General features: G+C 43.9%; 1 protein-coding gene across 7 annotated transcripts in view; it reads left to right on the plus strand.

Moving 5' to 3' along the window:
• The window catches only part of bnc2 (basonuclin zinc finger protein 2), a 174,338-nt gene that overhangs the window by 79,204 nt on the left and 71,288 nt on the right, over positions 1 to 23,846 (plus strand). For 3 of the 7 annotated variants that reach the window (XM_085409718.1, XM_085409720.1, XM_085409722.1), the window contains 2 exons: positions 8,355 to 8,708; positions 12,341 to 12,403. The exons of 1 other annotated variant lie outside the window; for it this stretch is intronic. In XM_085409718.1, the coding sequence (XP_085265844.1) occupies positions 8,355 to 8,708; positions 12,341 to 12,403 (417 nt within the window). Of the gene's footprint in view, positions 1 to 6,811; positions 7,349 to 8,354; positions 8,709 to 12,340; positions 12,404 to 23,846 lie in introns of those variants that run through there. 3 more of the 7 variants (XM_085409721.1, XM_085409716.1, XM_085409717.1) reach the window with 3 other exon arrangements.

Here is a 23,846-nt window from a genome sequence, read left to right on the forward strand (position 1 = left end):
CGCAGGTCTGATATACCGCTGGCACGATTGCTCACAGGTGGTCAGCCAGGGAGGGGCAACCGGACTCCGCCTAAAGGAGGAGGAGCCGCTGTCTGAGACCTGCAGGTGCCCAACCAGACCATGACAGAACCACTTTTAAATGACCTTATTGTGCAGTCTTTTATTGTAATGCAAAATTATGAAAAATGGAAGCAAAATTAGGTCTCAGTGGAGATTTAATTATACTTGTTGGGTGTCAATATTTACTATTGTCCACAACAAACGCTTTTAAAGGGTCGCAGTGTAACAACTACTTATATCTTTTTAGCCTTTAGAAAAAAAGGGAGAGAAGCTAATCAGTGAGTGTAAAAGGGAGCAGAAAGTTAAAACAGGTAAAGACACATTAGTGAGGTCAGGAAGGGAGAAAATCTGAGGGTTATAAGACTGAGAGGAAGGGTAAAAACAGAATAATGAGAGGTGGGGAAAAGTGTGGAGGAGGTTCAGAGAAGGAAGACACTGTCGAGAAGGACTTTGTCAAACTCTCACCACTGGGTTCGGTGGATATTGGGTTGGACGGTGAGGTGGGGGTGGCGGGGGGCAGAGTTGCCACGGCAGCGTTCCGGATGGGCAGGCGGTCTCCTCTCAGGGGTGAGGGGGGACGTGGGGCTGTCAGGGAGCCTGGCAGGTAGAGACACAACGCCCTGTGACTGGGGGGGAGCACGGGTCAGTGAGAGAGGACAGGACTGAAGGGATGAAGGCGGCGGAGGGGTGAGGCAGAGGCCTGTCTGATGAGGTGAGGAGAGAGTTGTAAAGGAGGGAAACATAAGAGAAGTAAATGAGGGTGGAGGAGGAGAAGAGCTACTGATGATTAGAAGAGAATTATCCAAGTGTGAGTGTGGAGTATTTTCTGCTGCAGCTTTGATATTTTTACTCCCTTCCCGAGTCGCAGAACAACGCAACCTCTTAATTCCTGCCACCTTAATCACACTGGACAAAGCAGAGATTTGTGCATTTGGAGTCATGCTAAATTTTGTTGAATTTAAGTTTAAATCTTGTTCCTTATAGAAACATTCCAACAAGCCATAGTATTTGTCAGATAAGTTGGCACCAGCACCAGAAACCATTGGTAGGGCCACTTTAGTGACTCTAATTAGTTGTTATAAATCCTACAATCCATAACAATGACATCTGTGAATCATTATACAACTTAAAGAGTTAAGTCATTTTTTTTCTCCCACTAAAGTTGTTATATAGCCTTTTCCATTAACAGCTGGTGAATGTAGCTGATGCTGGAGATAATCCCATCTCCCTGTTTTTTTTATGTCATCGTGTGAGTTATTTGCTAGCTAGCAAACTGCAAGCTGCAGAACTAATTGATACTGAGCTAGAGAAAATTGCTGAAATGTTTCAGTTTTTACAGCATCTTAAAACACTTAATTTCTAGCTTGTATGATTTGTTTTGAAATGCATCTTTACACAGAGTTTAAAGAGGTTTTGAAAAAGAAGATGCTGGAAATCCACCAGTCTGTTTACTGTGATTAGCTAGTTAGCTAGTTTCTTAAGTATCTCAGTAAATATCACTGGGCTTTCAGACTGTTGGCTCTAAGTAATATTTAATTTTTTGATTGTTTTTTTCTTTATTTTCTCAATATTTTGAATTGTTAATCGCTGCCAAATTATTAAATCAACAGCATGCACGCTGCAGGGCTCCACTTTTGTCTATTTGTTGCACTACGAAAACTGTATCATATCACGAATCAGGAAAGCACCAGTCAGATTAACTGATGATAAAAGCAGTGACTAGTTGCAGACCCACTAATATAAAGAATATAAACACCACGCATGTTTGAATTGAGATTTTCAGATATAGAGAGCTTAAGTGAATTTCTGCATGTGTGTGTGTTTATGTGTCGTCATGTGAAAGTTGTTCAGAGATTTGGTGAGAAGGAAGGATAGTGGTCTGGTGCCTGCTGGGATCGAGGTGAACATGTGAATGAGCACTGTATATGTATATGTGTGTGTGTGTGTGTGTGTGTGTGTGTGTGTGTGTGTGCGTCCATGCTGATGCTGATAAAATTGTAGTTTTATCTCCCGACCTGGATAGTGGAGCCTGCCCTTTGAAGAAAAAAAACTAGGATGTGGAGCGCTGTTATGCATAACATGTCATTAGATCACAAATTGCTAAACAGGCATTAGCAAATGATGCTCTTAGCAATTAACCTTCTGCCTTTCTATATTACCACAAATACAGCTGAAAATTGTAAATAACTCAGAACACTCGTTAGACTCATCTTGTTATACTGTTTCGCTCACAAAGGTGCACTTATAAGTGGAGCCCAGATTGCAGTGATCAGTGACACGGGCAATCATGTGGCTCTCTTTATTCTCTCTCAGACCTTTTGGTGCCCTCATCTGCCTTTCTCTCCATCTTTCTCTCCGTCTGTCTCTAACGCTATCACAAGTGGAGGGCTGTTCCTGTTGGTGTCATATGATGTCTTGTGGCCCTGTAGTGGTAGCAGAACAGTGACAGTTCTATCCCTGCGCCATCTAATCGACACGCCGCTCGTTGTCACATGCACTGTGATCATAAATCAGGTCACTGACAGTACCAGCCCTTAGCCATGTGCTCCTGCTTACGTCTTTAGTGTACTGCTGAAAAGCTGCACTCACGTTTTGGTTTTTTGACCCTTTTTTTGGTCACTTTCCACGACTCTTTCGCCGTGAATGTTATTGTTTAGCTTTGTTTACCTTTAATTATTCGAACAAGAATGTAAGATGATAGGAAAGCTTTATACGAGCAGAGAAAACAAGTTGGGAATGACTGAACAGCTGATAGGATGAACTCTAGATGTGACTTTCATGTGACAACCTGAAAAGAATCAGTGTTTCACCAGCCAGCATCCTGCTCGGCAAAGAGAGGGTGCTCATCAAGTTCCTTCTGCTGGTGGAGATCATTTGTTTCTGTGGCACATGATCGCCGCCGCTGCACAAATTATGTCGTTCCACCTTCCACTTGTTGTCCTCTCCCTTTCTGGCCTAGTTTTTGTGCGAGCTGGTCTTTGTTGTTGTGATTTTCTGTCGTGAAAAGAAAAAAAAAAGCAACACAAAACAGAAAAATAATACAGCAGCAAAGCATCGTAATTATGACTCTTTGATGACTCCCTGTATTTGTTTTGTACTCTTTGTTGTTTGCTTCAACAGGTTTTCTCACTTTGCACAGAAAATAAAAAGCTGGATACTTTGCCTCTCAAGAGCATAGTAAGGGGAATTGGTTCTCTTGAGACTGGTCTAACAACTCAGTGCTGTCGCACCCAATTTCTGGGCTATTTGACCCATTAGATGTCAGTGCTTGGGAAACAAACAGGCAGTGCTAAGAGGTTTGATGGGCATAATAGTGTGGACTTAGTGATGGATGGTGCCATAGTTAAAGTACAAAGAGTCCAAGAATGTTTTAAATCTCACTTTCTGCACTCTTATTGGACTCTTTTACCCGACGTGCTCTATATGTTTTTCTTTAACAAAGACTGAAATATAATCAGAATGGAAATAATAGAATACAAGCCAAAAATAAGTGAACAGTAAAAGAATTAATGAGATGATGTAATATAATATTGATAAATATAGAAAAAAGTAACACAAATCATGAGAAAACACGTTTGTGTTGTTTGAAACGATATCAGCACAATCCCCGGTAGTTACTGGCAGATGTTTAGGTCACAGATTTATATTGTTTCCCGATTGCCATCTGAACTTTGAGGATTCAGTCATTTATCTCTAAAGGCACCAATTTCTAAACATCAAATGAAAGAGGAAAATCAGAATTAAAACATAAATCAAGCAACGCATGCAAAGCAGTGTGCAAATGTGACATCACCACAAATGACTGAATCCTCAAAGTTCAGATGGCAATGGAGGTTTATTTATATAGCGCATTTCATTATACTTCAACTCTACTTAGGTGAATGCAAAATAGAAACAACGCATATTAATAGTACTTTTTTCATTTTTGCCCTACTTTAAAAAATTGATTGCATTTTTTTTTTTAAATCACTTTTGAGCACAACCCTACAAGAGTTCAAACTAACGTCTTCATACGTAGATGTCACTTTGCTGTTAAAAGAGGTTATTAACTCTGGCGTTGCTTTGAATTTCTGGTTATAGTTGTTGCTCCTTTGTTCTGCGACTCTTCATTGTTGACACCTCCCTTCTGACTGCTCAAATTGCAAAATTGTACCCGAGACTGAGGTTGTGAGTACCTGGGGAGTAAGAATGCTGTGGCAGAGCTTTAGCCTCATGTGCACGCCAGTATTGATCCGTGCAAGCCTCAGTGACTGTTGCTACAGAGCAGGCTTCGCTCATGGTACAGGACTCCCACCTGTCACCAGTCGGTGGCAGCTAATGAGGAAAAGCAGCCCATCACACACTAGTACAGCACACACACACACACACACACACACCCATCAGCTTCTGGGATAACACACTGCCAACAATTCTGCCCTCTCCTCCTGCCTCACCCAGGCACCCCCTTCTCCCTTCTTGCCCCCCCCTACCCCCCACCCCCTCTTTTTTACTCTGCCTCTTTCTCTACCTCACTTTTCCTCTAATGAGTTGCAACACTGATAACGAGCCTGATGATCTTCCATTGATTCAGCTATCACTTGCTTGTCTGGTAATTGATCCGTAGCTGAGCCTCTAGTTAATTATATGGGCTTCGACATGGACCCCTGCCCCGGGGGGAATTCGCAAGTCCTGCACAATAATAGTTTTAATAAAGGAGCCTGAGGATCTCCAGTATCCCCTTTTTTCCCACCCTTTTCCTGCTTTCACAGATTTTTCATCTTTCTATTTCCTCTTGCCTCCTCTTTCCAGCCCCCCCTTCAAAATTTCTTCATCTCTGTATTTTTACTTCTGTCTCTCTCTCTCTCTTTCTGTGTTTTTTTTCTTTGTTTCCGCTGTCATCATGACCATTTACTATCGGCAGAAGCAAGGTGGACGGGGTAGGGGGGTAAAAAGAGGGGAAAGAAATGTGGAGGAAGAGTGAGCAATATCTGCAGAGTCCACTCCTCCCTCTCACAAATAACAGCCATTAACCAGCCAGGTCAGAAGCTGAGCCACCAGCTTGACTTGAAACACTGAGTGCCACTCGAAAAACCCACAGACTAGCACATTTACAGGAGAATGGGGTGGAGGGGTGGAGGGAGCAGAAGGAGAGAGGAAGAGAAAAAAACTGGAAAGCAAAAAGGAACCTTGGCGGCTAAATTGTCACTTAATATAATTAGCCTAAGCCTCGTGCATTACCTTTTCAATAAGTTGTTAAGAGCAGAGCTGGCGGTACATGGACAAGAGGTGACACATTATGCCTTTTACAACAATGCTTCTCGTGGCTACTGACAAGGCATGGGCCAGCATGCAAAAAGATGAATGAAGAAAAGAATTGAAAAGGAAGGGAGCAGCGGAAGGTATTTAGAGGTGGAGGGGGGAAAAATTACAAGAGACAAAAAAGCAGAGGATGAAGATGTAGGCAGGCAGCAAGAAAGGAGCGAAGATGTAAATTGAGCTTGAGACAAAAGACACAATTGCACATTTTCAAAGTGGCGAGACACACACTGCACACTTTTCTCTCTGCTGGCAGAAATCACCTGTACATAACAGTAATGACCGGTGTGAAAATCTCAGCAAAGGTTAACGGTGTACCACCATTAGTACATAGTACAAAAGGCTTTTAACAGACAACCAAGAAGCTGTCTGCCGCAATTTACCACAAAATTTGAAGTGACTTTATATATCACAAGCCATTTAATGTAGCTGAGGAGAGAAGTTCTGTCCGTGTCCCTTTCTCTTTTGTTCCTCGGCAATGAAAAAGATCACTGTGACATCTCCCTCTCGCTGCGGACTGAGGCACCTGGTCTGTCATTTCTCTAATGATAGTGGGGCGAAAAGACGGGGTGGAGAAGACAAGATGGGAGATTTAAAGTTTAAAAAAAAAAGGGGAAAGGAAAGGAGAAGGAAGGAGGGAGGGAGATGGGTGTCTTCATTGTTTGAGATGTGTCCTATGCTGTGTCAAAGGAAGCATAGATCTTTTCCCTCTTTTTTTGTCTTATCCTCCTGTGTGTCTTTTTCTCTGTGTCTGCCTCCCTTTACTCCTCCATCCCTCATTTTATTCCCCTTACCTTTGCTGCTGTGGGGACCAATTTGGCTAAAATGGAACCTCTTCCTCATTTTTTTCTTAATTAAAATCTGAGAGCCTCCGCGGAGGAGGAGGAGGAGGAGGAGGAGGAGGAGAGGGGAGAGAGAGGAGGTGCCTGTGAGCATGTGTGTTCGTGTGCATGCTGGTGGCAGATTGCCTGCGTTCCATTAGTCTTTCATTAGAGTCGGTGAAAATCAAACAAAGGCACGAGAGTTTTAAAAGATGTATCAAGGCTGGCATCTTTGCTTGTTTTAAAAAAAATATATATATAGAGAGAAAGATATATTTATAATTATCTAACGAAAAGAACACCAAAAAATGTTGATCAGCTGTGATAAAAAAAAACAGTTTTTTTGCAGAATACAAACCTGATTTTTCTTTCCTGAAACAAAGAAACTTGAAAACACCAAACAGAAGTGGCTCTTTTTTCACATGGAAGGCAACAACTCAGCTCCTTTGCTTAGCACTGTGTATAGCTGTGTGTGTGTGTGTGTGGGGGGGGGTCTGTGTGCGTTCATATGCGTGTGTGGCAGGACGGTCCCACAGGAGAACTAAGTTGCTCTGAGACGTGCTGGCCGCTCGCAGCGCAAATGGTAATAAGGCGGGGGGAGACAAACGCTCCCCTCCTCCCGATCTGTGAGGGAGCTTGCCCCCACCTATCTGCGTCTAGCAGAGGAGGGGTGTGTGTGTGTGTGTGTGTCTGCGTGCAAGTGTGTCGAAGTGTGCAGCACGATGTCACTGAGCATCTCACAGTGGAGCGGCGGAGTTGACTCAGTTGAGCTGCACTGGCCTGACACACACACACACTCTCTCTCTCTCTCTCTCAGTCTCGCACACACACTCAGTGAGCCACCGTCTCTCTCACTGGCTCGCTCTCGCACACACACACACACACACACACGCTCAGGCGCTCAGTTCAGTTCCTCCGTGGCTGCGGCGGAGTACAGAGGAGTCAGAGAGAGAGAGAGAGGCAAGAGGAGAGGGAAAGAGAGAGGACAGTCGGCAGCACAGACGTTGAGAGAGGGACACATTCACAGAGACACAGAGAGAGAGAGAGAGGCTAAGGGAGAGAGAAAAGGAGAGAGAGAGAGAGAGAGGAGCGGGAGGCAAGGAGAGCTGGATTGCTGGTGGCTCACTCCCACACCTCATCTTCACTTTGCTGGGACAGACACAGAATTGATGGTAAGATAAATTCAAGCTTTTTATTGGCTCGGCTGTTTGCTTTCATGGACGTTTATGGGACTTTTTTTTTTTTTAACTGGACTTTAAATATGTTTTTTTGGTTGTTTGACAAATTTTTGGGAAAACAGTGAAACAGTATTTTTAAATTTCACAATTTTTTTTTGCTGTATGTGTTTTTTTTTTAAAGTCTAGAGTGTAAGATATATCTCTGTTGTACTTACAGCACACTATTTGTTGCCTTCTCAAGCTTGAATTTATTTCTGATTGTATTTCTGTGTGGATATTCACTGCTGAGTCTGGTGGTGGCACTTCCCAGGTTGCTTAACTTTTACTTTCCTACTTTTCTTTTTTTTTCTTCTTCAAATATTACGTGAGTGTGTCCATGTGTGTGCATGCAGGTAAACATGCGTTCCACTGTGTATGTTTGCATCCAAGTGTGTGTTTCTGTTCACTCCGTGTCCAAGTACAAAATGACTGACAGATGGATTACAGCAAAAAGTAAAAAAAGAAAAGAAAAAAAAAGTCAGGCCAAAGGCAACAAGATGCACCCCCTTGCCTTAATTCCCATAATCCCCTCCTTTTTTTTTGTTTTACTCCATTCTTGCTCACCTTCTCATCAACCTCCCTCCTCACCTCCATCCTTTTCCTCGTCCCTCTTCACCTCCAGTGCTCCGCTCATCTTCCCCTGTCCAAGACGAGGCCCCCGAGGAAATTCACCACAAGCCCTCTTCTCTCTCCCTTCACGAGAATTAACTCCACATTCACTGCTCTGCCACCGGAGCTGCCAAGAAACCTCACACACATACACACGCACACATACATCTACTTCCTCATCTTGCCTCTTGCTGTTATCCTCCTCAGCAAGCAGGAACCAAGCTAGATTTTTTTAAAAGGCAACATAACCCCAAAAGAACCCACCTTCACTGACTTCTTTTTCTTCTCTCCTCCTTCACACTCCCACATCGCTGCTGCCCTCCCTCTCTGTCTCTCCCTCTCTCTGTCTAAGTCCAAGGAGGCAGAGTTGGATGTGAGAGGCAGTGAGTGTGACACGGTCCCACCAGAGCCCAGCAGAGACCCAGAGTCGCCCAGGCCACCTCCAGCTAAGGCTAACGGACCCACGGACACAGCTGGCATTTGCACGAGCATCATCTCAAGTAGCCACAGTAGTAGTAGCAGCAGCACCACCAGCAGCAGAAGTGGTCTGGGTGGCGTAAGCATCGTTAGCAGCAGCGCTGAGGGAGCAGGCGCAAGCTCCATGCAGTTCAGCACCAGACCGCCTAGTGCTGAGCAGCCGGGCTTCATGGGGACATGGCAGCAACAGAGCACTGACAGCAACCTCCTCTACAGAATGTCCCAGCAGGTACGTCGCTCAGCCTCACCCCTCCATCTTCTCCATCTCTGCCTCCTCCTGTCTTCCTTCTTTCTTTTCCATCTTTAAGGCCAAATGTTCATTTTCCTTCTCCTGATTTGTGTTTACTCTCACAGTATTTACTGGTTCCTGATCCAAGAAAGTGTTGGTGTACGTCTGCATGTGTAGGTGTATGTGTAAGTTCATGTTGGGGTGGGTGGGTGGAGGTGGTGGGGGGAACCAGTGGTTTCGTGGTGTCTTGTTTGTGATATTTTAAGTTAAGAGTCAATTTTGCAGCAGATTTTTTGTAACTTTCCCTTTTCTTTTTGGAACATTGATTTCATGCTTTTTGTGTTGCTCTTTTACACAAACCTGCTGTAAAGTATTTCAATTCATGCATTTTCCCTCTCTCTCTGTCATCTGTCACTTTTTCAAAATTTATTCAATGCATTTGTCATTTTCTTTTATTTTTTAAAAAAGGGCAAAAAATAGCACATTTTATGTATTTGCAAAAACATGTTAATATAAAATTTGCACAGCTTGCGACATGATTCCTTGCCTCTTGTTACACACATGCCTTCTGTCTCAGTAATTGGTGTGAGAGCGGAGAGGAGTTTTAAAAAGCAAGCTATAGGCGTGTTTTGGTAACCCCAGCGCCGATAAAGACTCGGGAAGGGGCACCCCTCTGGGACCGGCTAATTGACTTCGTGTGGCCGAAGCAGGAAGCCCCTCGCGCGGCTACGGAACAGCAAAGGAGCCGTGAATGAATCCTGGCTGGCCAGGAAAAGTAGTGATGATAACAGAGAGCCCGCAGCGGCTGAGGACAGTCGAAGATTTCCTCCCGACATTCCTCTGCTGCTGTCGCTGGTGTTCCTCTTCGTTCTGTAGCCTTTTTTTTATTTTTTAGGTTTTTAATGTCGTCTCTAAAGTTAGAAACATGACAGGGATGAAGTGGTTTCGTTGGATAAATATCAGGTACGGAGAGGGGGGATAGGAATGTCCAGCTCCGAGCAAGTGTATGTGCGCGCGTGTGTGCGCGCGCGCGCTTGTGTGCGTCCGTTCGCGCACACGTCCGCGTGAGGGGAAGACAGTAAAGATAGAGGATGGTTGTTAGGTTGCAGTTAATCATAGCGGGACCTGCAGACTCTCCGTACCATGCACACGCTGTTACGCACTAGGGCCATAGCGGCTCTTGCGCAACAGCTTCGCCGCGGCTCCGTGCTGTAAGTGATGAGAAACATATTCTGTCACCTTGACGGCACTTGGAGTCCGTTTTGTTTTTGTTTTGTTTAACCCCCAGAGGTCGAATCGTGAAGATGAAAACGATGTTTTGGGATTTTTTTTTTTTTTTTAAAAAGAACAAGAATCCCGGTGTAACTTTTAGTAAAGACACATTTTGTTAAAGCAGCTTTCCACGAAATAGTTTTAGGAGAAAAACAACCTCCACCTTTTTTTTGTTTTAGTCAGGTTGATCTTTAAAGCCCTCAAATTTATTAGATACGTAAATCAATAGTGTTTCCCTTTACATCCTCACACCTTTCGTGCTTATCGCGTTTTATCTTCCCCACCCCCTCAAAATCTTCCTAAAGTAACGATCATGCAAACTATTGATACACGAATTAGTGGATGGGTTGCAGGGGTCAGCGAACCGCTTCTCTTCTCCTCTCCCGGTACGAGCAGGTGGATGGGCCCTTGCGCTCAGCATCTGCTGGGACCCCACGTTTGCGTCCCCAATCCTTTTTACAAATGCGCACCGTTGTTTCAATATAATCAGCTGTGGGACTCGCTGTTATTTATCCTTCCTCGCACTACTTAGAAGACATCTTCTCATGTTTAGTAGGCATGACATAAATTCTCCGAAGGAAGCCTGTTCCTTGACAGACTCGCCTTATTGGAATCTAACCGATAATGACTTTGTGTTTGCCGAGCCTGGCGCACCCTGGGGTGTTGGAGAGAAATGCGTTATGGGCTTGTGTTAAAAAAAAAAAATACCCCCCATCTCCCGTAAAGATCAACCAGGTGACAGATAGATGCAGGATTTTATAAAAGTTTAGTTACATCACATCTCCATCTGATCGATAGAGACATAAAAAAAAGATTTGTGCGCAGTGCGTTTTGGAGAAGCGGCTGTGATGAGATGCAGGGACATCTCCAAAATAACAAAAACAAAACATAACAACAACAACAAAACCCATTTGGCAATACCTTTTGGAATTCCTTGTAAATCAAACACACACAAAGAAGCACTGTCGAAACGTAGGAAATGTCTCTTGTGATAGGAAGGCAGTGATTTTCCTATTTTAAAGCCATCCTGTTAATTACGTAAATAACCTGCGGTTTGCAGCAGGTGTTTGATTAGCTCGTGGACAAGCATCCGTGACTGAAGAGTGCAAAGAAAGTGAAGCACAGACATTTATTTTTTTCTGTTGCATCCAAATTCCGAATCACTAGTTTCATTTTTTTCATCATAAAAAAGCAGCACGTGTCTTATATGGCGTGGAGAAAATTGCTTAAACCTAAAGAAAATATTTAAAAACCACTTTGAATTTAATAAATAATGCCTGTATTGCTGCCGAATTTTAATCGTTTTTCATAGATTTTTATTGGCAATTAATGAATGTATTTATTTCATATTCACTTGGATGTTTTTCAAGACACGAGTCATTTTCTTTTAAAAATATTTGGCCACAGGCGATGCTGTTTGGATTGAAGAAACAAATGAAAAATACAGGTGAATTAAATATTTTTCCTTATGTTTTATTAAATGTGGAGTGTGAGATTGCATATTGATACAATGGTATTTTTTTCCTTTTTCTTTTCTCTTCTTCTTCTTTATTTATTTATTTATTTATTTTTAAATCGTTGCGTGATTTTTCTAAAGCAAACGAAATTAACAGCGTTGGATATTGAGGCATTTGTGCAGTCGAACAAATTTACACCTTTCATAAAAGGCCTTAGTAGGTTTTTAATCTTTGAGCAAACTCTTTTTTTTCTAAGCCACACAGCAGGAGATTTACATCCTCTATAATCCACGCAAGTGTCAACAGGAAAGGGCATAAACAGCATGCAATTTAAATGAAATCAATGAAATGGATTCAATAAATACGACCTATTTTCTCAGCTTCCTCGTGTTAAAAAAAATCAGTGCACATTTTACAAAACACTGCGAGAAGGGAACTCTCCTAATTGCTTTTATGGCGGAAAAAATACAAACATTAGTCGCGAGTGTAATTAATTCCAGGCATTACGGAGTGATAATATTTGGAGCCTTAATTGACCCGCTGCTGTACATGCGTGGCTATGAATATCGACCCTCTGCAAGTTAAAAACTCCAGAGTTAAGTGATACTACGAGTCTAATTGGCTCATCAGGGATGTTTCCTCCACAATACAGCAGCCGGAGGCCGCGTTTCTCTCTCTCCTTTCCCCCCCTTTTTTATTGTCTTCTCCGCTTCAAGTCGGAGGAACGTGGGAACAAGTCAAGGATTAGAGAAGCTTGTAAAAATGTGCCTTCATCTCCACCTGAGGATCTGATGGAGCCACCCAGGCTCGGTGCAGACCTCAAAAGGGGTGGGGGGAAAAATCAGTGTATATCTCCAGTTTAAAACCATCTCTAAAATAGCCTCTTCCTTTTCTTTTTGCAAGGGTGCTGTAACGCGGCTTCCTTTGAAGTGCGACAGGTCGACTATGGGCCGAGATCTGGAAGAGGTACAGTGGCATTACAGCTTGCCTGACTTCTGTCTGCTCTCAGTGCTGCCTGCTTCATCTCACACCGAGACTCTTTTTATCCACCTATGGACACAGCAGGGGTGGATAACACAGACATATCATTTAAAACTAGATAACACAAAAACACCAAAAAATTAATTCAAATACCAATAATAATCAGCGTTAAAACAATAGAAATAATAACAGAAATTTTATATCTTATATAGCTTTTTGTGGCAATTTTTTTCTTAGGATTTAAAATAATATTTTAAACAAACACTCACTCAGATTTGCAGCATTTTATTCTTTCACTGTAGCATTTACAATTTTAGGATATGGAAATTACTTTAATTTAATGTCAGTAAATTAAATTTATAACTAATATATATATATATTTATATGTCTTTTTTAATTCTTACAAATCTGCTGGCTTCTTGTCTCCAAACATCCTCTCAAAGATTTGAAAGCCTGACTTTATTTCCTCTAATATTACAATTTTTCTTTCCATTTCTCTTCCTTTTCCTCTTTTTGTCATGTTTATTTATTTATTTATTTCGCTTGGATCAACATCACAGTCCTGTTGGTTGATTTTCCCTTGTTCCATATATTTCGTTAAAGCGTTGTGCAGCCAGCCCAGCGCTGTCTGTTTATGCCAAACGGTTGGAAGTGAATTCTGTTAGCGCTCAGAGCATGATGATGGACATATTTGTGGAAAAACATGCTCTGCTTTGTTTTGTCTGACTGAAGAAATTAGGTAGATATTATCCTCTTCAGCGCAGTTCAGAGTAGACGCTAATCTGCCTATTAACACAATGATAGATTTATAGCAGTGTGTGTGCGTGTGTGTGTGTAGGGAGGCTGGAGGCAACCGTTGTTTTACACGGTGGGGTAAAGTCGTGTTGTATGTTGCATATGTGGTGCATATGCATTGCTTCTTACTGTTGTGTTGGACTTGGAGGCAGTGATTTGATGCATATGTGTAGAATTACCCACAATCGGTGAACGTGTGCGCATGTGTGTGGTTACACTCGCTGTTATTATTTCCATGTCTGTCTTTGATGGGTCGTTGCACACGGAGCATATGGATGTCTATACATACATGTATCTGGTGTCAAGTGTGTGTCTGTGTGTGTGTGTGTGTGTGTGTGTGCGTGACGTTTATGTGTGCGCTAAAGAGTTGGTGTCTGTGGGTTTGCCATTTATTTTTCGGAGTGGGTGGCTAAGCACTCATATGCCAGTTGTGTGAGTGTAAGCGTGTTACTAAGGATGTGAGAGTGTGTGTGTATCCTCCCTGTGTGTGTGTGTGTGTGTGTGTGTGCGTCTCTGTGTATTGGATCGGGCTCCATGTGTGTGCGGGTGCGAGGTGAAGTGTCTCTTGGCTGGCCCTGGCTGGAGAGCTGGAGGAGAGCAGAGGTGAAAGAGGAGATTTGCAGAAAAGACACGCACCACTTCCCCCATTACTACTTTTTCTTTTTCTTCTTCTACTTTTACGTCTTTGTCTCTCACAGCTTCTTCTTCTGCCCTCGCTTTTTCAGCCCTCTTCCTCTTCCCCTACCTTCACACTTTCTGCTCTGTGTCTTCTTCGCCACTGTCTTTCTCACTTGAAACTCTTCACCAGCAGCAGATCGAATGCTCAAAGACGAAATCAGATGGTTTTTATGCAGCTACTGTCTTTGCACAAAAGGCTCCTGAGACTAAATCTGTGTAACTGGGGAACATTTTGAGCGTGTTCACTTTATATACCGTGCAGGATTACGACTCATCATAAGACACAAGGACAGAAGAAGCACAGTGTTTTCTTGGTTATGCCTTTTTAATCAGTGTTTTGGTCTGGTAACCTGACTGGAAAAGCTTCAAAGCTTCAACAGAATAGATGACCCTGATAAAGCGCTTATCCCTCGATCTAAACTTGTCCTCTTATACTGCCTAATTCACGTATTACTGCTGCGCACCAGTTAAGAACATCCAGATAACATAGGCAGAGCTGAGAATGGACGCTGTGATTTTTGAGCGAGCTGGCATCCAACGCAGTCTTTGTGTGTATGATGATGCGTTTTGTAAAGGCGGCGTTATTTCTGCAGGAGAGCAATACGAGAGTAAGACCGAGCAGGAAGGTGGGCACGGCTACTAGTATATTTGCTGTATGCGTGCTCTAGTAAGAGCCCATCTGGTTTGATGAGGTGGGAGGATGCACAAGGTTCCATTCATGCTGCGGTCCCCACTATATTTACCCAAGTGCCAACCAGGGAGATATGACGTCCACAACATTTTTACTTTAAACTAGTTCCAACTGGCGTTTCAAAATCTTTTTCTCTCAGAAAGTGCATCGCCCAGTATGTCTGAAGGTACATGTATACATACGATAACTATGCCAGCTTTTTAAATTTCTGTTTTACATACTGCTTGTCTAGTGGGTAACATCAATAGCCACGCTTTTAATTCCACCATTTTCCACTCTATTTCTTGGACAGTTGACTGACTCTTCACGCGTGCACATATATTCTCCTTTCTTTCACTCACCATCTTAAAATCCGTATGATAGATTTTAATTTTCAATTCATTTATATGCTGTCCTTTCAAAAATAAAATACGGCACCCTGATCTCGTGTATCTCAGGTCAGGCAGGAACCTCTATAGCTGTGCAATAATGCCCTGCAGGCCCAGCGTTATGGGTAAGCACTGACCCTGACTCTGTGTGCAAGACCTGGGGCAAACAACGATCAATAAGCATCATGTGAGCATCACTCACAGGCTCCATGTCAGCTGTTTCCTGTTTGTCCTGAGGAGACAGGTGCCTCACCACCATGGTGAATGGGGGGGTCTGTATCATATGGAAGCATAGGGTGCATTTTATGGGTGAGGAGCGATAGAAATGCACAGCCATATGCTCTGGCTTTATCAGTGGGATGAGTGGTAAAATCTACTGGAGCTGAGTCTTTCCCAGGGACCTCTCTTACTCTTGTGTGGGCATGTAAAATCAAAGAAATACAGTATTCCATTTCCTTCTGTTGTTCTTTATTTATTGCGAGTCGCTTTTTTTGACAAAGTCAATCAACAAAATACCAGTAATCTGAGTAGAAGATGTCAACACCGCGTAGCACTGAGGAAATTCATGAAGTATTTCAGGCCAGAAAGATTTACGTAGGTTTTATTCATTTGGAATAAATCAGCGTGGTTATTCAAAATGTGAGCTATACTCAGCAGCACATGTGTGTGGGGTGTGTGTGTGTGATTAGTTTCTTACGGCACTGGGAAAATGGTTTACAGTGTTATGTATTTTTAAATACAACTGTTGTCATGTAGATTGCATTGAAACGCTTTATGCTGTTTTTTTTTTTTATCTGCTGATGTCCGCGTAAGCAGTGGAACACCCGTCTTTTTACTGTGTTTTTCCTTCTTTCATTTTCCACGTGTCTTTCAAAACACGGCTGTGAGTTATTTGTCTTTGGGCAGTTTCCTGCAGTACGGTGAAGTCGCCGGTGTGAAGAGGAAATGTGTGTGTTTGAAGGGCTAGTCGCTCAGGATGTCACCACCCCACCACTGGCTAATGAGGGGGACATGAATACAGGGCCAGGGCAGCAGCACACACACACACACTGACACGGCAGGAATGCAGCAGCTGTCACCGGGATCCAGGCAGCTATAAAAGGCTTGAAGTGTAGTTCTTGTAAGTGTGTGTTTGTGCGAGTGGTATTACCAGGGGTTGCTGTGGCGTCGAGAGCCGGGAAAGGGACGGCGCTGCCACAGGTGACCCGAGCCACCAGCGGGGTGGACCATCAGAAATCCATTTATTTTGCCTGTGGTATTTTAAGACGTGGCCATATGGTAGAGACATTGTTCTGTATCCAGAGGAAGGTGACATTAGGTGTGACCTGTGCTAAGTGACAGGAACTTGGGCATACTTTCACCATGGCTTCTCCCTTTTCCTGTTATTCCTCAACTCCTGTTATTTTGTTTTCCTTGGAGTTGCGCCAACGCAGCGGGCAAATCGAAAGCCTACTATTTTTACATCCGTCTTTAAGGACCCCTGTCTATTCGCTCTGCCTGCCAATTTGCCCCATCAGCAGTGGCAAAGAAGAAGAGCTCTCAAGGCACCGAGCCTTTCATTTTTCTGTTGGCGATGTAGCTAATGCTGTCACTGTTATTTGAAAAAGCACTCAGAGTGAATTGCTATTATTATTGTTAAAACCATCATCATCAGGCTTATTTATGGTTATGGATAATGATGGTAATTTTGTTCAGGTCTCGCACTTGACTCTGTCTCTTTCTTCTGCTAATCTGACATATACTGTGTGTATGGGTGTGTGTGTGTGCGTGCAGGCCTACTGTACAGTGCTGTGTGTTGGCAAATTACCAAAGTTGTTGTTCAAAGAAAATGGTTTTTCCAAAAGGTAACACAGATTTCATGTCCACAATTCACATGTGAGGTGAAGAGAGCTGCACTCAGGCAAGAATAAATATGTTTCATCTTTTAATGAATACATGGAACCGTGTCTGTGAACGGTGGAGGTGGAGGAGGCTCCCCCCCCCCCTTTCACTATTTTCTGTTTCATTTCATTTCTTTCTTCCTTTTTTTCCTCCTCTCTTGTGCTCCAATGTTTTATTCTCCATCTATCTCCCCGCTCCGTTCTGTTCTGTCTCCAACTTACCATGGAGGTTTGATTGCTCGAAGCCCAGGGAGGATTTTTTAGGGAGGTTCTGGAGAAGGGAGGCTAGTGGTACAGGCTGTGGTAGGCTTGTAGCCAATGTACATAGTGCGCACGTATTACACATGCACGCATATACACACAGATATAAAGTACAGTGATTTTCTTTGTGCAGATTGTGTAAATTGCTTCTTAACAATGCTGTCATTTTAACCCACTGAATAAAAAGCCTCTAAACTCGAGTCTAAACCCGTTAGCTACTTTTTTCCCTCTCGCCTTCTTTTTCCTTGTGAGCAAAGTGTTAAAGCAACATGTGTAAGCGTTTGTTTGTGCTCTCTGCTGACTTTGTAAAGATGTTTGCGCTGTTGGATTAATAACATTTAATGGCCACTGTTAAATGCAGCTGCATTGGCATCCCACAGCTTGTGTTTTTTTCTGGCAAGCTGAGACTCTGGGTGGCTTTTTGTTTTTGTGAGTACGTGTTGTGTGTGTGTATGCGCCCGTGCAGTGAAATACTGCTGTGTGCGTGCGTGCGTGTATGTATGTGTGTGTGTGTGTGTGTGTGTGTGTGTGTGTGTGTGTGTGTGTGTGTGGGCTAGATAGAAGAAGCATTGTGTGTTGTCACTGAGCATACCTGTTCATTTAAGTGTGACATCCCCCCCTTCCCCCAACAACCCCACACCCCCGCCACACACACTCACAACAGAAAATGACTGAACGTGATCACATATTGAGCAGCAGTGTCTGTAATGTCAGTTAAGTCACAAATGATCTAATTTGCCTACCGTGATTGACATCAATTGGTCAACCCAGTGGTGGCGAGCCACCATGAATGACCTCTGGCGTCACACTTTCTGGATATTTGTTGTGCGACTAAAGCAAACAGCTGGATGGAGTGAGAATTCTTGTAAGGAAAACGCAGTTTTTGTGTGTGTTAAAAGTGGAAGATGTATCTCCGTTGTTTACTTGTGCACTGGCAGGCACACAAGCGGCCCCACAAACACACACACACACACACACACACACACACACACACACACACATATATATATATATATATACGCTTGCTTTCTTGGTGCTGATGTTTTCTCTGTAAATGGCCTGAGCTGCCTCTTCCTTTGTCGGGAAACACTCTTAGCGATAAGTGCTTTGTTAGAGCTTTGTCTGCTGCATGATGTGTGTGACTCTGACTAGCATTTAATATTTTATGGCATTTAATCTATTTGATATGTTTCCGCCAAATCCAAAGGAAAAAAAAATCTGCAGCTTTTGTTTCTTTTATTCAGGCCATTACCTCACAGCTTGTTGATCAGTTTAGATTTGTAAAGGGTGGCCGAAAAGGATTTATCACCTAGATTTACCGCTGTTTTTCATCATAAATTCACCATCTTGTCCATTGCTAAAATCCCATTAGGGCAAAGGTGATCCTTTCTGCCTGATCAATGAGCGTAAATAATACAAAATGTCATTAGAAATGACACTATTTAAAGAGCAGTGGAGTTTACAGGATGCGGCGGCGAAGATAGTGCTTTATGACAAAGGAAAAGAAAAGGAGCCGACAGCTTGTGCATCAGTCAGAAGGTGAGGAGGAGGCTCTCTTTGAGATCAATTGGTAATAGGCTGAAGTCACAGAGGCGATTAGAGGCGTCGACTTGCCTGTGTTGTAAATGCTGTCAGATCTGTTAAAGGAAGCCTAATACCTCTCAGGTTGAAAGCTGTAATAACATCAACTGTAACTGAATCCGCAGGGAAGTGCAAGGGAGACTGCGTGTGTGCGAGTGAGTGGAAAAGGACTGGTGAGGAAGGCGAAAGTGTTTCATTCTGTGTAGATTACATAGGTTTCTCTGTATGTGTTTGTGCGCGCATCTGTGCGTGTGGTGTGTGTGTGTGGGTGAGTGGTATAAAGCGGTGGCAGCATGCATAAAGGCGAGAGCCGCGGGGTTGCTCCTGGCATTCTTTTGGCCACCAGATGCCTGTCACTGCTTTAAGGAAAAAAAAGAGCAAGGGGATGAGAAGGAGAGAAGGACAAAGATGAGGAGAGGAGGGAGGGCGAGGAAGGGAGGAGGGGGGTGTTGGGGGGCAGCCACCGCTGTTCAAATCATGTCACGTAGCGCTAATTCATCCAGCCTCATTAGAGAGAGGGAAGGGACCGGAGAGGGCCTCTCTCAGGACAGGGGCCCGGGCTCAAACACACAGCCACACACAGATATATGCATACACTTAGTTTTCCTCTCTGGCACATACTTACACACAGATACAATTTCGCTGTTCCTCTCTCTCACACACACACACAGACACACACACTCACAGGCATACATACACAGATGACACTGGCACATGGCGCAGTGCGGGGGCAGTTTAGGGAATAGAAAATTGCCTTCTCAGGAAGGCCCTGGCCAATTAAGGACCTGACCGTATTGAATGTCAAGTGTTAATTTAGTCTTACCCCCCCAACCCTCCCTCAAACCATCCCCCCACCCTCACCCCTCAATTTCCCAGCAGTCCTTGTTGTGGGGGGGTGGAGGGTGGGACTAGGTGTTGTGTGTGTGTGTGTGTCCCAGAGATGAGCAAATACATGTCAAGCCAAAGTTGATTGCCTGCTCCGTATTATGTGTCGCAGGCAAGTGGCAAATGTGCTCCCGCCTTTTAGCCTCCCGCGTACCCCCTGAGGGACTCTGCGATGGAAGGAGGAGGAGAGGAGGAGGATTAACTGTACCGCAGTGATAAGAATGGGGGGGGGGGGGGGTTTACACTAGGGAACGAGGGGGCGGGGGGGTGAAGGGGACAGAGAGAGAAGTAGAAAGAGGGCAGAGGGTTGGTTTGATCTCATAGGACTGGGTGGTGACTTTGATAGTTTTTTAATTGCCTTCAATGCGCAGAGGTGATGTCTCTGGAAAACATTCTTGGAATAAATAGTTTTAAAAAGAGAGCGGGCGAATTTCCGAAAGTTTAGCCAGCTGATTATTTAAGAAAACGGAACGCATTTTAACTTTATGAAAAACTTTAAATGATGCCAACGTGTTGGCTTTGCTCTAGACTCGCTGCCTTTGGCGTGATCCAGGGGTAGACAAGGTTGTCTCTGAGTTGGACTGATGGTAAATGCCCACCTCCATACCTCCATGATCTAATAGACATCCACTTAGTCTTAATGGCCAGATTCCCTTTCTTCTCTAGTGATGACTGTTGCACTCTTTAAAGGTGTAATTGCCAGCTTGTCTTTCCTATCACTCCCCCTTCACCAAAAGCCTCTTTTTGCCTCTCATGTTCACTACCGTCCTCCCAAGACAGAGGGGAGCATTTCTAAGAAAATAAATATTAATGCTCTGCTTGCATTCACAACAAAGCCAATTCTCCTGTTTTAGCCAGCCCTCTGGCTACATTTGTTAGTGAAAGGCTCTTTGTTTTACATTCGTCTCGGTGCATTTACATGTGCGCCGGAGTTTGTGTGTGTCCGGTGATAGCAGTGATCTTGTGAAATTGAATAGAGAGGGCGAGTATTGATCATTTACCCCTGTATGTTATTAGTGCCTGCTGCTACTGACATAGAGAATGTGAACCACCGGCACAAATGCAAACTGACAAACATACACACACACCTATACATACACACTTTGCTATGTTTACTGAAGAAATACAGTATGTTGTTTGCATGTTGTGACAAATGTAATGCATTCCATCATAGGGGAAAAAGTATACTTTCCCACTACATAATATTTTATGGAAATATCAACATTATTGCCCAGACCCGGTGGTGGAAACCTGTAAAATTACAGCTCTAGTAGTGTTATGACGGACTGGGTTATGTGTCAATGACTTATATGCGTCAAGGGTCTTTTCAAATGGGGCCAATTTTTATGCTCTCTGCTCACGCGCAGCCACACGCAAATTTATTATTACAATCTGTTTTTTCAATCTCCCGTAAGTGATAACAAGTTCTGAGTTCACAGAGGTTATGGTGAAATGTAATTCGGGCTCTGATCACTGATATTCAAACAGCCACCGTACAAGCCTCCAGGGCCAGGGGAGGGGTAGGGTGTTAAAGCCAAGTGTAAGTGCTCTGTCTTTGGGTAGACATGGACATCGGCAGGGCTTCTGGAGCTCCAGTGAGACGGGGGTTGAGAAGTCTGTCAAGCCCTAATTGATCACCCTGACCTGGGGAACTAAGTACCAGATGAAGGGGGTGCAGAGGAATGCAATAGATAAGGCTAAAGGGAAAAGAAAGAAGCGGGGGGAAAAGAAGAAATTGTGCGACCGGTGACTTAATCTCTCTGGACTGGTCATTTCCCCCTCCGGATGATAGATACAGTAGGCCTAGCGTGTGACATAGATGGATAATGCAGGCGTCTGGGGTGATAGAGTTATAAATTAACACATTACTGGACCTTAATGTGGACTATTGTGGACGACCTCACACCACCATCATCAACCCTCCAGGCGCACAGACACACACAAACACGCCTCCAGTTTCACTGATGCGTCTAGCTGAGCTCAGGGTGCGGATTGTTCTCCTCAAGTGGCATTGATTTGTTAAAGTGCTGAATTAGCAGGATCAGTCCAGTTGCTGGTCTTTCTTCTATTTTCTTTCCTTTTTTTGATTTGACAATTTTACCCTTTTCCCCCCCTCTTTTACACCATCCTTGTTACTTCTCTCGCCTTACTCAAACGCTGATTTTCCCTCCTTTTCTGCTCTGTTTCCACATTCTTGACTCCTCTCCCCGTGTGAAAGACATTCACACACTCTTTTACTGCACAGACACAAGTGCTCCAAACTTTGCTCCCTCGGTTGTCCTGGCTTTTTCCTCGAGTCCTCTCTCCAGCTGGAAGGTCTCACCTAAAGAGAACAGTTGGTTTTTCTCTCCTTCTCGTGGCCCACACTATGCTCGCTAGCCAAAACTGTTGTGTCCCTGAGTTTGAGACTTAAAGGGGAAGTGGTATGTGTGTGGTTGGGGATTGGTATTTAATAGCCAGACATACAGAAGAGTTAATATCCAGAGCAGCAGTAGCCTGCACATTGTAAGGCCACACACAGTGACAAGGTTCTGAGCAGCTCGCTGTATTTAAAACTCACCCCGCTCCTGTGGAGCGAGGCAATGGCTTATACATCCACAGGGTAACCGCAGCGAATTCCACCGGTGTGAATGTCATTCGACAACAAATGAGTGCTTCTGGAAACCGAGCGGTGTACAGTAAGGGTCACTGGTCTCTCTGTCTGCTGAATGTGGAGTGCTGTGTTATACTTGGGCTTACGAGTGGGACAGGCTGTCTGCTTTCTGAGGCCGAGTCCCTAGCCAAGAGGTGCAGATTTGTTAGTGTCTGCTCCATTATCACCCATCACTCTCATGGTTTGTTGTATTGAGTGCAAGTGCATGAGAGAGAAAGTGAGTGAGCGGAGTAACCGGAGACTGTCCCCCCACTTTCTAGTTTTCTGTAATTCAGCCCAACAGTTAACATCTGGTGACCAGTGACTGACCTTCTTGTGATTTCACACACAAACACACACGCACACTAAGAGTCGGACTGTATCCAAGTGATGAGTGAGTGACCACCCATCTACCCCTCCTCCCCTGCCAAGTATCCATCTATGCCAGATCCCCCGCCACAAGTCCGTTCCCTCACTGCGCATGACTGGCCGATGAAAGGTTGATGGGCGACTGGTCTGCTCATAGTATCAATAAAATACTCAATAATGTGCCAGAAAAACACCTAAGAGTAGAAAGCACCTAAGCACACATACAGTACACACTGGTGCAAACACATGTGCACCTCACTGTGGCACAAAAAGCAAGCACAAACCTCACTAGCTAGTTTGCATGTTGACATGTTAATCTAATCCTTTAATCCTTATAAAAAGTTTGAGTAATTTAGCCAATTGTTGGTTTTGGAAGTTTAAATGGCTACACTGACAACTTGTTGGCTCCTCCTTTCATATGTTGTGTTTTGGCAGTCTTATATGACATCAAACTGAACGTCTCTGGGTTTTAAACAGTTTTTTGTTTTTCTGATTTTACAGACCAAACTGTTAATTGGTGAACTGAAGCAACAAATGCCAGATTTATCGATATACCATAACACAAATAAGAATGATACTAATACAGTGGTCTGCAAAAAAACAAAAACAACATGGAATGAGAAGTATGTCTGGTTGATAGGAAAGGCCAGCCGTTGATTATGTGAATACAGTGTGTTTGTGTGTCTTCTCTGCTGGGTGACAGGGGAGTGAGCAACACAGTTAGAGGCAGAGCAGAAGTGATACATGCCTCGCTGCACTGGGTCACGACCTTTGTCGCCCTTGGCTCGTCTCTGTGCCACATGTTTTTGTGTGCAATAGCATGTCAAGGAGTCACTTGTCCCTTCAAAGGAAATGGGAAGTACCTCGGTTCATGCAATCCAGGGGAACAAGGATTATGCAAAGAGGTGAGTCACAGGGAGGGCGTAATGGCAGCGTGATGTTGTGACTAAAGCTCTCCGTTCAAGTCAAACGGGGGGGGGGGGGATTTCAGGGAAAGACACAGGGGTAAGACCTGACGTGTGACGGGAGGGTGACTGCACAAAAAGAAAAGAAAAAAGCAGACAGAGTGACAGAGAGCGACAAAGTGAAAATGCCAGTGTAGCATCTCAGTAAGAAAAAAACACTTAAAGTGAAGGATAGTGAGCGGGGATGCAAGAAGACAGCCAGGGGACTGAAGAAGAGAGATGGGGGTGGGGGGGAGTGAGGCTGATGCATTGTGACAGTCACTTAGAAGGATTTCACTTCCCCTAAACTGTGGCTTGAAGGAAGAAACACCATAAGTTGGGAC

This window comes from Rhamphochromis longiceps, linkage group LG6 (genome assembly GCF_057381845.1).
Source record: "Rhamphochromis longiceps isolate RC_006_pf linkage group LG6, R_longiceps_female_GT1.1, whole genome shotgun sequence".
Lineage (NCBI taxonomy): Eukaryota > Metazoa > Chordata > Actinopteri > Cichliformes > Cichlidae > Rhamphochromis > Rhamphochromis longiceps.